This window comes from Strongyloides ratti, scaffold srae_chrx_scaffold0000004, assembly GCF_001040885.1.
Source record: "Strongyloides ratti genome assembly S_ratti_ED321, scaffold srae_chrx_scaffold0000004".
Taxonomy (NCBI): Eukaryota; Metazoa; Nematoda; class Chromadorea; order Rhabditida; family Strongyloididae; genus Strongyloides; species Strongyloides ratti.
The window spans coordinates 334,666-350,124 of NW_020171512.1; the positions used below are offsets into that span (position 1 = coordinate 334,666).

The window sequence follows — 15,459 nt, forward strand, 5'->3', positions numbered from 1 at the left end:
TAGTTTTATTTTTAAATATAAATAATAATTTTATGTCACTTTTAACATATAAATTAATAAGTTTTTATTTATGATATAAACAAACTTTATAATTTTAGTAAATTTCTTATCAATTAAAAGTATTTTTAAAATTTCTATAAAATAAATTCATAATTTTATAAAAATATATAATTCATAAAAAAATAATTTTAATAGAATAATAAGAAAATATTTGTTTAATAGTACTATTAAAAGAATACTTTAATTGTCTAAAAACCATTTTCCCTAATTAATATTAATTTGGATATTATTATTTTCTCATTAAAGATAAAATATTCTTAAATTGTTACTTCTTTTTTTTATAGTATAAAAATAAAATAAGTAAATGTACTTTTAAATATTAATTGTCATAAACTTTTATACTTTATGACTTTTAAATTTTTTTAATTTAATAAATTATATTTGACAATATTAATAAAAAAAATGTCCAATTTTTTGTTACATAATTATGCAAATTGTTTTTATTATACATAATACATTATTTTCTACTTACGTATAAAATAATATATTTATTTATTTTTTTTATAAATATCAAAAAAATGAATGAAAAAATATTTAATCCTATAATAATCCATAAATTGCTAGTATTTTATATAATTAAAAACAGACACGCTAATTATTTTTATGGTTTTTTTTATTATATATAAAAAAAAATATAGATTTACATTTTTTAAATAAATATATAAAAAAAAAATTAAAATATTGTAAATAAAGATATAAAAATGAACAATATATAATATTTAACTTGGAAAAAAAAAGATAATTTAATATATATTTCAGAATAATATTTTCATATAGTAGACTTGGACAAACCTTATCCAATTACTTATTCAACAATCTATTCTAAAAAGTTGTATGCGCAATGGTACATCTGCTTAAATAATTTTTGAAATTCAGTCTAATTGAAACATTTTACTTTATATTTAAGGATAACTAAATATATTACACAATCAACAATATATGGCTTTACTGTTTTTGTTTTTAACATAAAATAGATAAATATATTTTCTTTTATCTTTTTAAAATAAACAATTATTATATTCTTAAGTATGTATGAAAAAAATTTTTAGACATATTATATGTACTTTTTGCAAATTGTATAGTTAAAAATAAAAAAAATTTTACATTTATAAAAAGTTAAAAAAAAAGAAAATTTAAAATTCTTTACATTAAGTAAAAGGAAATATTATTAATGAAAAAAAAAATTTTTTTTTTCTTTATAATAAATTTATAACTATATAAAAAAATTTATTTAACACATGTATGAGGTGTCTTATAAAAAGCTGGCCATATTTAAATTAATAACCTTATATATTTGAGATATGTTATAACAAAATTATCCTCATTATATAAAGGATAATTGGATGCTTTGAAATCATAAAAGATACATTAAATAATTTTAAATTATAGTAAAATTGTGCCTTTTTAAATTTTTGTTAATTTACTACCATATACAGGCATTAAATTTCATTTTCTGGAAAAGATACAATAATGACAAATAAATAAAATATATATACCTTTAGTCATTGCTATAACAAAATTTAAATATCACTAATCTATTTTATTATAAATTATATTAAATTAATCAAAATATTTAAAAATAAAAAAAAAACTTTGATTCTTGTAAAAATTTTATGTCTTTTTAATTCAATAAGTTTGCCATACATTCATAAAAAATTTTTTATTATTCTTTTTATAACATTAATTAAACACTATTGTATGGTTATATATTTATAAAAATAATATTGGCTTCAAAAAAGGATTTGATTAATTAAAAATTAATATTTTTTTTACAATAATTAATATAAATATATATATAAAAACATTTAATTCATTTTTTATAATACCTACAATTTTATTTTTGTTTAAAAAATTTTCAAAACAATTTATATTTATTTATTAAAAATTATTACTTTTAAGCACAATTTTACATATTTTTTTTATTTGTTTTTCTCAGTTTCACATTTAAAAAATTTTTTATATTGTCATAAATGCCGAAATAAGTATATTAATGTTTCAAATATTTATCCAAAACAATCAAGTTTCAGTTAATCGATTAAACAAAACTGGTTCAATGGCAATAATTATTTTTTTTTTAATTTATACTCATTCGAGAAGAATTTGTTATCAATAGAAAAATATAATAAAAATAAAATAATTTTAGAATGGTACTGTAAAATTTCAAAAAAAAACATATAATATGAATCAGTGTTTTAAAAATAAATATATTAATTTAGTAAAATTAATGGAAAAAATATATCAATTAAATATACTGGGGTACACAAATTAATGTCATAAATAGCTAATTAAGGATATTTATCATTATTATAACACTTTATTGAAATAAAACTGCAATTATTTACAGTGTAAAAAAGCAACTAATACTCAAAAAAGCATAAGTCTATTAGAATTTTAATTTGTTAGGTGAAATGTTAAGCATGCAAACATACAAATTTCAAACTAAAAAATATATAAAATTGAATTATATTATGTCCAAAATGATAAAATTTATTAATCGCTAAGTAAAGTTATTTTATAATAAAATTCACATTATATATAAATATATTTTTAAAAATTTTTAAAAATTTATATAAAATATTAAATTATTATTTTATTCTTTACGTATGAATTAATTTCTTATAATGAATAAAAATATTACGTAAAAATATATAAAAAAAAAATTTTGTTGAAGCATTTAAAAATTGACACATGGAATAGTAAAAATATTTTTAAAAATAATTAATTTATCAAATTTAAAATAAAATTATACATTTTATGACGTGTTTGTTTATTCAGATCAATTAAAATAAATACATTAATTATTTTATATGCTTTAAGTATAAAAAAAATTCTTTTTTTTTTAATTAAATTATTCCAACAACATGATATAATTTTATTTATTTTGTATAATTTTAACCATATTTTTAAAATAAATATAAATATTATAATTCAAATGGTATTATATTGGTATTGTGTTGAAAAAGTATGGTCTCAGTACAAATTATATTACTTTCTCTAGTACCATACTGAATAGAACAAAAGTAAATGTTATATTCACTTTTATTAATCGTTTCTCTTATTTATATTGATCATATTCAATTTATAAATTTTAGATATTTATTTAAATCATTGATTATTTAGATATAAAAGTATTAATTATAATATATAAATTTTAACAAAATATTTTGAAACAAAAATTTTATATTCACATTTAAAAATATTACTTAGAATAATACAAAATTCCAAAAAAATTATTTTTAAAATATTTACTAATACTTTTTATATTAGAGATAGAGAATAATTAAAAATAATTATATTTGTTATTGTAAATAATATCTTTTCATCAGCATAATAAAATAAAATATATTTATATTATTGTTGTAATTTTAAATACATCATTTTTAATTAATTTATTTTATTGTTATAGATCAAAGTTGCAAAATATAATTTACAAACTAAAGTTGTAATAGGGAAAAAATATATTTTGACATTTTTCTTTGATTTTAAAATATAAATTGATTTTTATACCTATTCAAAATTTTTAATAAAAATCTAATTTATTATACAATATTTTTATTTATGTTTAATGATTAACTAAAATATTATAATAATAAGTAAATTGAAATTTATTTTAAAATCACAATATTATTTTTTTTAAGAATATTTACTGTCATTTTTGCATAGTTATTAAAAATATCTTTTAATGAAATGAAATAAATTTTTTTTATATATAATATTTAGTTATTTATTTTATGTTACTTTTTATATTAATCTTAAAATTTATCAATTTTATTAATTATTTATTACAGGGAAATGTTATTTAAATTTTAAATTACAACATTTACCAAATTTCATTTTTAAAATAATCGTTAAACAAAAATAGTTTTTTTTATATATAATATACTATATTATTTTGTAAAACTTAAAGTAACTTTAATAGATGAGTCATTCTATTTACAATTAACAAAAAACAAACATTAAGCATCTATTTTTGCGACTTTATATAATATAGTAAACATGCAATAACTTTATATTAAACATATATATTTATCCAATAATTATCATTTTTTTTTAAATAACAATCATAGTTTTTAAAACAAATTTTAGAGATATTACAAAATTTTTTTATATAATGTATAAAATTTTCAATTCAATACTTTCCTGTTTTAATCGTTGTCATCTAATTTATATTACTTTTTTTTTCGCATAAAAAAAAATATAATGTTAATATAATGTTAATATAATATTATTCTTTTTCCTAATTCTTATTATTTTTTTTTTGTAAATTTGCTTATTTGTTCTATTTTTAGTTTTGATTATGGGTACAAAAACAAATGTTAATGATTTTAAATTGTTAAACGAAAGTAGTGGTCATGAATCACCAAGTGGTATTGAAACAAAACCTGCATTATCTGTTAAAGAACTTACAGCAATACTTAACAAAAAAAATATTTTATATGGTGATAATAAAAACTATCCTACTTTTGGAGTAAAAAAACAATCATTGAATAATGGTAAGTTGATTGATTGTTAAAAAATTTAATATTAAAGTTACAATTAAACATATAATTGATATGTATAAAGTATGATTATCTTAAAAAAATGAAAGTAATTCAATATTTTTTAACAAATATAATTATTGATTTTTATATTTGTTAAAATTAAATAATGTGTTTGTTTAAACTTTTATTAAGTTCTATATATTATTCTACTATTTTAATCTAGTAATTTTAAATATATTTTTTTCTTCTTTATATTTAAAATAAAAAAAATTTTTTTTTAGGAAATTCAAAAACATTTCATGAGAATAATATAATTTCTAACGAACATAAAATACTTAAAAAACCAATTCCATTACCAAAACCAAACTATTTAACTTTAAATAGATCAAAAGATTTTGAAAATAAAACATTGTCACCACCAGTTCCAAAGAATTCAAAAAGACTATATGATACAGAAGAATTATCATTTTATAAAAATAACAATCAACAAGGTAGGTTCATTGTTACTTTATCAAATATTTACAACTTTATTCCTATTCATTTATTTCTATATATTTTATGGAAAGCAATTATATCTCAATTTTTCCGATGATACGTGAAAATCAAAAAATTTTTTATTATATTTCATTATGATAATTAGTTGGTATAAATTATTGTGTAATAAATTTATTGTGTGAGAAACTTTTTTCATATACATAAAAAAGTTTTTCTTCCCATTATTTAATAAAAACTTTTTTTAAACTATTTAACAATATAATTTATTATACACCGATTATTTAATAGTTATTATATTTATATATGTGTTATACATATAAATGTATATAAAATATATGTATATAATCTACTTAAAATATTTCTTTTAATATATTACAAAATATAATATTTTATTGTGACTTAAATTTTTATTTATATATTGTTTCCATATTTAATATTTAAAAATATTTGTAGTGAGGTGTGTGAAAGTTTTTTTTAAAAAAAAAACTTATATAAGTGTTTTTTTTTAATATTTTTAATAAATAATAATCAAATTTTTTTATCTATTTAATACTTTTAAAGATGTTATTTTTGTTAATAATGTTAACAATACGACTACTAATAAAATTTAAAATTATTAGATACTTTTATATAAGTCAAATATTTTATTGAAAATAACAAAATATGTATTTATATATATAATATATATAGTATCATTTTCAATATATTTTTATTTTTTTTTATTTATTTATTTTTAGTAACATTAAAATCTAAAATGTCTTTAAATAATGATGAAACGATCAAAAATGAAATAGAAAATAAAATTTTACCAATTAAAAGAAGTGAATCAATAGAAAGTAAAAATAGTCCTGGTGGAAAATCATTAAGGTTTGTAACTAATATTAAAAAATAAAAAATATTTTTAATTTATTTATTTTTGTTAAACGTTTTAGAGCTACATTCGCAAATACTAGTATAGAAAGATTAAAAACTTTAGAAGAAATAGAAGAAATATTATTTTCATTTCTTAATGAGGATACAAGTGAAAAGTTAAAAAAAATAGTAAATGAAATTGCTGAAGTTGAGTATAATTTTTGTATAAAATTACGAAGTATAAGCCAAGACTATCCAGAATTTATTAGAAGTAATTCACCCAAAAATAAAGATTTATTAAAAGAATATCCAATTATTGAGGAAATATCTGAAGCGTTATCACAAATATTAAATGTACATCATGTATTATTAGAACATTTTACATTATTATTAATGAATTGGAGAAATTCTAGTCCAAATTTAGCATCTATTTTACTTAAAGATGGTCATTACTTAAAAATTTGTTCTGTTTTTATAAGAAGAAAAAATGATGTTGCTGATATATATAGAAAAGCATTACTTGAAAATGAAAAATTAAATGAATTAACAAAATTATATGAAGAAAATATGCTTAATATTAAAACAATAAATGATCAACGACAAAATGGTTTTTCAGGAAAGATGGGTGTAACTGTTTTACATGAATTAGATTCTGTTCATCAAAATTTAGTAAGATATGGATTATTAATGGAAAGATATTCTAAAGCAATTGATCAATCATTATATCCAGAAGAATATGATTCAAGTTTAAAAGCAATAACATTAGTTAAAAATTTAGCAAACCAAGTTAATGTTGATTTAAAAGAAGAAGAAAATTCATTAAAAATGTTAGAATTAAATAAAAGATTTCATGGAAAGTATAATATTATTCATCCATGTCGTAAATTTATATATGAAGGTGAATTAACTAAACAAGCAAGACGTGATAAATTACAAAGATATTTAATATTATTTAATGATATTTTAATTATCTGTAATTGTTCATTAATTGGTAAATATATGGATTCATCTAAAATTCGAGTATATAATGTTGAGGATTATGAAGTTAAAGTAAAAGATCATATTGATTATGAAAATCAATTTGAACTTATGACGGGAGAAAAAAGTACAGCATTTATTTGTTCTAGTAAAGAACAAAGAGATATTTGGGTGTCAAAATTAAAAGAAATTAAAGAAAATGCATTAAATGCTAAAGATACAAGAGTTAAAATAATGAAACAAAATAATCCTGATATACAAACAGATTATAATTATGATGGAATTTTATATAAAGCTGTATGGATACCTGATGAAAAAAGCAATATATGTTTAATGCCAAATTGTGGTGTTGAATTACGTGTTTTGAGACGTCATCATTGTCGTCTATGTGGTTTTGTAAGTTATAAATATTAAATAATAATAATAATAATATAATATTTAGTTAATTTGTTCAAGTTGTACAGGTGAAGCTCCAATACCAAAGTCAAGAAATGCTGATCCAGATTCGACAAATGTATATAAAGTCTGTCCACAATGTTTTTATGATATTAAAAAAGAATTTGGACATATTTTTAAAGCCAAAAAATTTAAGGCACCCAAAAATCATCATCTTCGCAAAACTCAAAATATCGCATTTGAAAAAATATCAATATTTGAAAAAAATAAAACTGGTGAGATTAAAAGATGGGTAGATTTTTCTAATTTAAATATATTTAGTATTTTTAAAGGTGAATTTGTAAGTATTTTTTCTTTTTTTTCTAAACTATGTTAATTTAATCAAATTATATTTTTAGGATTTTGAACCATTCAAACAAATTGATTTAACTCAACAATCATATCGTATTACTGTTGATGAAAACTCATTATATGATGCTATTTTTTCAATAGTTAATTTAGAGAATAAGGCTGAAATATACAAATTTCGTGTAGAGAATGAACGTAAAATTGAAAAGTAAATTTTTTTAAAAATTTTAATAAAAATAACTTTTTTTTTAGATTTAAATTGCTATTTAAGGACAGATTGATTGAATAATATAAAAAAAAGAAAGAAATTATTATTTTTTATATTAACTTATGGCTAACAAAAAAAATTATTTATATATTGATCATTAACTTAATTTTTTTTTATCTAGACAAATTAATTTTTACATCTTTTAAAATTTTAAAATGTATAAAGTATTTTTTTTTACATATGTATTTTGCTTTTTAAATAAATAAAAAGAAATTTTAAAAATGATATATGTTTGACAAAATAATAATACTTGAAAATGGCCAATTATTATTTTTATAGTATATAAATGTTTATATGGTCAAAATTATATATATATATATATTGATCAAATATATTAAAATTAATTTTTTCATTGAAAAAGGAAAATTTACAAGCTTTAAATTTTAAAAATTATTTAAATCTATAATAATCATACTTAATTCTATAAATTTTTTAAATAAATACATGTGTTTTCTAATATTTATCAATAAGAATTAAGATTATTTGTAATAAAATGTAAATAAAAATATTTTTATGTACAGTTAACATTTTGTCGTAGAAAGGAGAATTAAATTTTAAAGCCATTAATCTATAAAATTAATAAAAAAAATATTAATTAATCAAACCACCATGATATTATTACACCAATATTTACTAAAATATATTTCTTTTGTAAATTACCATATTCAAAAGTTCGTTAATTTTCTAAATAAAGAGTAATATATTATAAAAATATCTTTATAAGGGAAATAGATATTAATCATTTATCCTACTACATACGTCATTTTTTTCTTTTTTAGAACGTATTTTTTAAAAAAAATTTTTAATATAGTATTTATTATATAGAATTTAATTAAATATTCTAATATATTAATTTAACTCCACCCTGATTCGTTTTTTTAAAAAAAAAACGTTTTTTTTAAAGTAATTTTTAATTATTTTGTTTAATATACTTAAAAAGATGATTTCAAATATTAAAAATTATCTATAAAATTAGAAATTTTAGAATTTAAAATTCAAATTGTTAATTTTACATCTAAAATACTAATTTTTTATTAACTATAGAAAAAATATTTAAATTATGAATAATACTTCATGTATTCTGGTTTTTTTTGCTCTTTCTACAATTATTTCAATAAAAATTTTACCAGTAACATGTGCATGGACATATTTTATCGGAAGTATGTTTAAATTAGAAAAAATTATTAAAAATAATTAATGTTTTTTTTATGTAAATTTTATGTAGCTATATTTAAATAATATATAATAAATCATACATTAATCTTTTAGCAAATATAGATATTGACCAACATCCAAAAGTTCAAGATATTGTTGATGCTGTTAATTTTTGTAATTCGATTTTTACTTCTACTGATTTAAATAGGGTAAATTTTTTTTTACTTAATTTTTTTTTTATTAAATACAAAATTAAAGATATTAAGATACCAAGATGTATGTGGAAAAATAACAAATCTCATTAATCAAGGCGAAAATATTATTGATAATGTATAATTTTATTGTTATTAAAATTTATGCTTTTATTTATAAATTCAACTGTCATGAACCATAATCAAAGTATTTTAATTTGTGTTTTTTTTTTTAAAAAAGTTTTGTAAAAATATTATAAATGATGTCTATTTAGTGAAATAAAAAAATTCTCTAATTTTTAAAGTCAAATAAATACAGCAATGTCATTTAATTGTGATTTAACCTTAAATAAAAAATTTTTTTATGAATTTTTATATACTTTTATATAGATAAATGTATTCTTTAAACTTTTAAAAATTATATTACAGTAGTATTAATAAAAAAATTTAATTTTTAAACTTTTTTTATAATCATTAATTTAAAAAGAAAATAATTTAAGGAATGACGTCCAATAAACATATAAATAATTTCGTTTTTTTAAACAAATTTGTTTAGTGCAAAGAGAAAAAAAAAACTAATCTTTAAAAAATAAAATAAGAAAATTTTTATAGAACAAAATGTTGTTTAATTTTTAAAAAATATATCTATTACTAGTAATAGATTTTTTTATAGATAAAATTTTAAATAAGAAAAAAAAGCTAGTAATTAGAAAATAAATCAAGATAATGACACTATAATATTTTTAGCTGTAAACATAAAATATGAATTTAAGTTTATTAAAAGAACAAAATTATTTATTTTATTTAAAAAAATTTTGTTAGGTTAAAAAAAAATTATTTACAATATAATAAAGTAAAAAATTTTTAATTAGAAATTTATAATGATTTATGAAAGAAAATTATGTCATGTAATATAATTTTTTTTTATATTCATTAATACAGATCAGTAATTTGGGTTGTTAAGTAATTAGTATACTTTATTTAATTACATTTATCAATTTTTGAGTAGATTTGCTACTATTCTTAAACTATCTCTTAAACATTTTTTAAAAAATTTTCCATTTGTTCTATCATTAAATTTATAACATGATGACGCAAAAACAATAAAATTTTTTTGTAAATTATATGAGCATCCATATCCATCATCAACTACTGCTCCATAACATAAATACGTATCATTTGTTATTTGTACTGTTGTTACTTGTGACGTTGATAAAGGAAATCTCATTGTTTCATTCCATGTTTTTTCTTCAAATATCTTTGGAATGTGGCTTAAATTTTCTTTAGCTAATACATTTAATGCACATAAATGATTATCAATGCCTTCGCCATGAATATTCTAAATAAATAATGAATTTAAATATAAAAATTTATATATATATAATACAAAAGACAGTGAATATTATTATTAAAATACCTCTTTTGTAATTAAAGCTTGCTTTTTAGCAGCATTATAAAATAAATCTTTCCTATCATTATCAGTATATTCATTGTATGATGTTGTCATAGATTTGACCCATTTTAATACTTCAGGTGTTGCTGCTCTTATATTATCAACACGACCATATTTAAATCTTCTTATTGAAGCTGATTCATACGTTGAAACAAGTTTACTATGAGCAGTATAATGAGCCAATTGCATTATTAATTGACAAAAGCCATCCGGAGATATATTTTTTGATTTAATAAATTCTTTTCCATATTCATCAAAATAAAGAATATTTAATTCTAAAGCATCTGAAAGTCTATTAAATTCTTTTTGACATGAAATCATCAAATTTGCGGTTTCTCCATCTATAGACCATGTTAATGGTTTGGGATCATACATATTTTTTGGAGATATTATCTAAAGAAAAAATTAATTAAATTAATAAAAAATTAAATTTAATATAAATATACATTTGAACGATTAATATTTTTTTCAACATATTTTTGAACATGTTCTGCCATATTAATTATTACTATTCCTTCTGCTACTGAATGTTCTATTAATAATCCATTTGTTCCTGTATCAGATACAACAATTTGAATTGTACTATTATACCAACGATTTAATCCTACACCTAATGAACCAAATCCATGTAAAATATGATGACCACGATATGCTAAATAATCTTCATAATTATCAAATTTAGTATTTGAATTTAAATTTTTAACAAAATCAAGACATAATACAAATGTAGCAGATTTCATCCATTCTAATGATCTATTATTTAATGGTTTTTTTTTAAGATTTTCCCATATTTTTGCTGCTTTATCACGATTACCTGCAGTCATAACACCAACTGGTGTTGCTGTTGGCCTATTTTGTGAGTAATCTAAAATTTTTTTAAGTTGATAAAGTATTTCAGAATGTGGTAAAAATTCATTTTTTATTTTTGTATATAAAACAAATGCTTGATTATGGCACATTACTATTATATGGCTATCACCATCCTCATTATAATAAGTAGGATTTTCTCTTCTATAATAAAAATTATCACAATCATAATTAGGTTCTCTATAACATGATAGTATTCTTTTATATTGTTCCATACATACAGGAATTTTCTCAACACCAGCTGATATTTCTCTAGGAAATTGTTGATTATCAATCATTAATTTATAATCTTCAAAACCTCTAATTAACCATGCTGCAAAATTTAATTGTTCATCAGTTGAATTAAATTTTTGTTGAGGAAATATATATGCTGGATTAGAATAAAGGGGTAATGGATACCTAGGTCTTAAATACATTTCAGGTAACCAAAATTTATTAATCCAATTATCACATTTTTCAGCCATACTTAATAATTTTTTTTGTAACTCAACTGCATTTGGAAAAAATTCTTTGACAGCTGCTTTTGTTTGTTCAAAATCAAGATCATTTTGGCATTCACAAATAACTGAAGCATATTCTAAATACCTTTTGAAAGAATGTTCTAATGATGGTACTGGTGGTTTTGGTAATGGTGGCTAAAAAATGTTAAATAAAATTATAGTTAAAATTAATTAAAAATTTCTAACTTTTTTAATACTATTAAATTTATTTTTTTCATTTGTTGATGTAACTATATACCTATTAATATTTTTTTTAATTATATGTGTATTAATATTATATAAATATTTTGAATATATCATAAACATTTTTAGAGTATATTTAAAATTTGTAGAACAAATATATTAACAAATTATAAAATTTGTAGTAATTTGTAAAAGAAAAAAAAAACTACTTTTTTAAAAAGATAAAATGACTAAAAAGTCATGATAAGAATTAAATTTCTCTTTTAAAATATATATTCAATTACTTAAAATCTTTAATTAGTCAACATTGAAATATGGTACCCAAGATAAAAATACTTTATATATGTTATTGAAAAAAAAATTAATTATAATAAAAGACTTTTATCTTTATAAAGTATCTTTTATCATATTATTAAATTAAATTAGTTAAAATTTAGTTGGTTAATTTAAGAAAATGTATCTTTTTAAGAAGATAGCATATAGTGTAAAGTCTTTTGGGAATTTTTTTTATAATATTATAAAAGTGTTTTTATAACTTTTTTTAAATACTTCGTATAATCTTCGAATTTTCTTAATATTTCTAATATTTTCTTATAAACATATTTAACTATACTTACCTCATTCCAATTGTATGATTTCACACAGTGTTTTTTTTTTGTTATTTCATTATTACTTTCATCGTAATTAATATTTGTTATATTATGTGAATCCATTATAGTAATTATATTTTATCTATAATTAAATGAAAAAAAAAATATTTATTTGTAAATATATTAAAATATAATTAAAATAAATTTTATTTATTGTTAATTGTTAAATCGATTAATAATATATAACGATTAAATTGTTTAGAAAAAAAATTGAAATTAATGATCATTTTTTAAAATATGTAAATTATATTTTTAAAGTATTAAATTGTTAAAAAAAATTTATCTTTAAATAAAAAGTCCATTTTAAAGTATATAAGAGATTTTCAAAGTTAGTTAATGTAATAAGATGAGTTAAGTGATTTTAAAATTTAATAAAAAAAAATGTTATATTTTTTTTTTCTGAAAAATTTAGGTTATATATGACTTGTTAATTGCCATACAATAATATGAGATTTTAAATCAAGCTTGTTTAAAATTTAGGAACAAATATATAAGTAAGCTAAAAAATTTTAAAAAGAGAAATGCTGAATTATATCAATTATAATGGATGATTTAATATGAAAAAAAAAATAATATTCACACTAATTATTTTTTTATTTAATTTGCGTTTTTCTGTTTTAAGTATTGTGTTTTGTCACCATTGAACATTGAAAGGATCATTAGTATTATTCAGATTTTCCTGCGTCGGTTGATACTGTTTAGCTTGAAATTCATTGGATGTATAGTTATTACTTCCGGCACCACCATATCCTTCTGCCCAATTATCATTATATTGATAACTTCCAGTAAACTTTTCTTGACTATTACTATTTAATGGTGTTGGTACTTTTGGTTTATCAATGTTTGTTAATTTTTGACTTTCTTGAATATTTCCATTAATTGTTTCATAATTATATACTTTTCTAAGCATAAATAGTACAGGTGTATATCCAACATTTAATACACAAATTAAAATATTTAATGCTAAAAATCCAACATTATGAACGATACTACCAGCTATTATAGGACCAAATGCATATGCCAAACTGTATGAAATATCAGCAATTGCATAAACACTTCCATAAACAGAAACATGTCTTGTATCAACAAGATATCCTAATAATGGAAGAAGTGATGTATCTATTAATGCAATTCCAAAACAAATTGTACTCAAAGGAATAATAAGTTCCCACATTGACGTCATGAATGGTACAACAGCACAGCTGATACCTTCCATTGCTAATCCAACAGCAGCAAGTATCCACGATGAATGTGGGTAAAGTTTTAAAAGTTTAACTGTTACATATACACCTAAAACATGTGGAAAAAATGCTGGAAGCCATATCATTCCCATCATCCAATCAGGTGTATCAGGCATAGTTTCTGTTATCCAATTTGTAATTGTTGGTTCTAAAAATGCAAGAGAAATATTTGCCATTATTAATGCTCCAGAACAAACAGCAATAAATGGATCCATAAATAATCTCCACATTGGAGTACCATTTTTTTTCTCACCACTTTTTAAATTATCAATTGTATCAATAACACGTTGTTTAGGTTGAATAACCATAAAAACTAAAAATCCATCAATAAGACAAACTAATGCTAATATTAAAAATGGTACAGGTTTTCCTGCCATTGAATATAAAACAGATCCAAATGGTGGAGCAACAAGACATCCAAATGATATAAATGCTAATGCTATTCCTAATGCAGCTGATCTTTCTGATTCTTCTGTAAATCTATCAGCAATCATAGCTAAACCTGATGTATCTGCAAATGCTGATCCAAAACCCTTTAAAAAAAATAAAAATATTATTTAGTAAAATAAAATAAAAATAATTAATTTTTTTTTGAAACATACTTGTAAAGATCTAGCAAAAAATAATACACCATAACTTCTTCCTAAAGCAAAAATTGCAGTTGAACTAAACATAACAACCAAACCAATTATCATTGGTATTTCATAACCAACTCTATCAATTATAAAACCAGATAAAGGATTCACAAATATTTGAAGTAATGCTTTTGAAGCAAATAACCATCCTAATTCAATTTCTTCATTAAGGTAATCAACATGCCCACCACTTTGTAATACTAATATACTACCATTTTGTAGTTTCCTTGTTTCATTAGTATAATCTTCATATGTCTCTTCATATGCATGAATATCTCTTAAATATTTTGGTATTATTGGTACAATAACCATATATAACATATTATCTAATAATAAAGCAATTGACACAACAACAAGAACTAATTTTTTTTGTACTTCAATTGGTTTGGTTGTACGTTCAATCCAATCCTTGACCCAATCCGTATCATGATTTAATATTGGAATATTAAAACCACCCATTATTAGAAAAGTTTATAATATATTTTTTAAATAATTCTTTGTATATTCCCTATATTGTATGACAACAATAATAGTTATATTTTTTATCTATAGAAGAAGATTCTTTAATAAAGGATAAATATTGTTAAAAAAAAACTATAGATTTTTAAATAATGTTATTAAATAATAATTAATTATTTTGCTCGCGAAAATTACTTTTTATTTATTATTGTTAGTTTAAAAGATAAAAGTTAACATAGTGTTGGAA

At 18.9% G+C, this 15,459-nt stretch overlaps 4 protein-coding genes across 4 annotated transcripts; 2 read left to right on the forward strand and 2 right to left on the reverse strand.

Moving 5' to 3' along the window:
• Positions 1-4,357: 4,357 nt before the first annotated feature.
• On the forward strand, positions 4,358-7,899 carry SRAE_X000207300 (Dbl homology (DH) domain and FYVE zinc finger domain and Pleckstrin homology domain and Zinc finger, FYVE/PHD-type domain and Pleckstrin homology-like domain and Zinc finger, RING/FYVE/PHD-type domain and Zinc finger, FYVE-related domain-containing protein; the record flags this gene model as incomplete). Its single annotated transcript, XM_024643662.1, has 7 exons — positions 4,358-4,553; positions 4,823-5,032; positions 5,774-5,903; positions 5,969-7,262; positions 7,309-7,602; positions 7,661-7,818; positions 7,863-7,899. The coding sequence occupies 7 exons, from the start codon at positions 4,358-4,360 to the stop codon at positions 7,897-7,899; spliced, it is 2,319 nt and encodes a 772-aa protein (XP_024499544.1).
• Positions 7,900-8,938: 1,039 nt separating this feature from the next.
• On the forward strand, positions 8,939-9,369 carry SRAE_X000207400 (Hypothetical protein; the record flags this gene model as incomplete). Its single annotated transcript, XM_024643673.1, has 3 exons — positions 8,939-9,038; positions 9,148-9,242; positions 9,292-9,369. The coding sequence occupies 3 exons, from the start codon at positions 8,939-8,941 to the stop codon at positions 9,367-9,369; spliced, it is 273 nt and encodes a 90-aa protein (XP_024499545.1).
• An 849-nt stretch (positions 9,370-10,218) lies between these two features.
• SRAE_X000207500 (Choline O-acetyltransferase) lies at positions 10,219-12,940 on the reverse strand (the record flags this gene model as incomplete). The annotated part of the gene is made up of 4 exons (XM_024643684.1): positions 10,219-10,563; positions 10,642-11,070; positions 11,124-12,179; positions 12,845-12,940. 4 exons carry the CDS (start codon positions 12,938-12,940, stop codon positions 10,219-10,221), a joined length of 1,926 nt encoding a protein of 641 aa, XP_024499546.1.
• A 571-nt stretch (positions 12,941-13,511) lies between these two features.
• On the reverse strand, positions 13,512-15,212 carry SRAE_X000207600 (Vesicular acetylcholine transporter; the record flags this gene model as incomplete). Its single annotated transcript, XM_024643696.1, has 2 exons — positions 13,512-14,651; positions 14,721-15,212. The coding sequence occupies 2 exons, from the start codon at positions 15,210-15,212 to the stop codon at positions 13,512-13,514; spliced, it is 1,632 nt and encodes a 543-aa protein (XP_024499547.1).
• Positions 15,213-15,459: the final 247 nt, after the last annotated feature.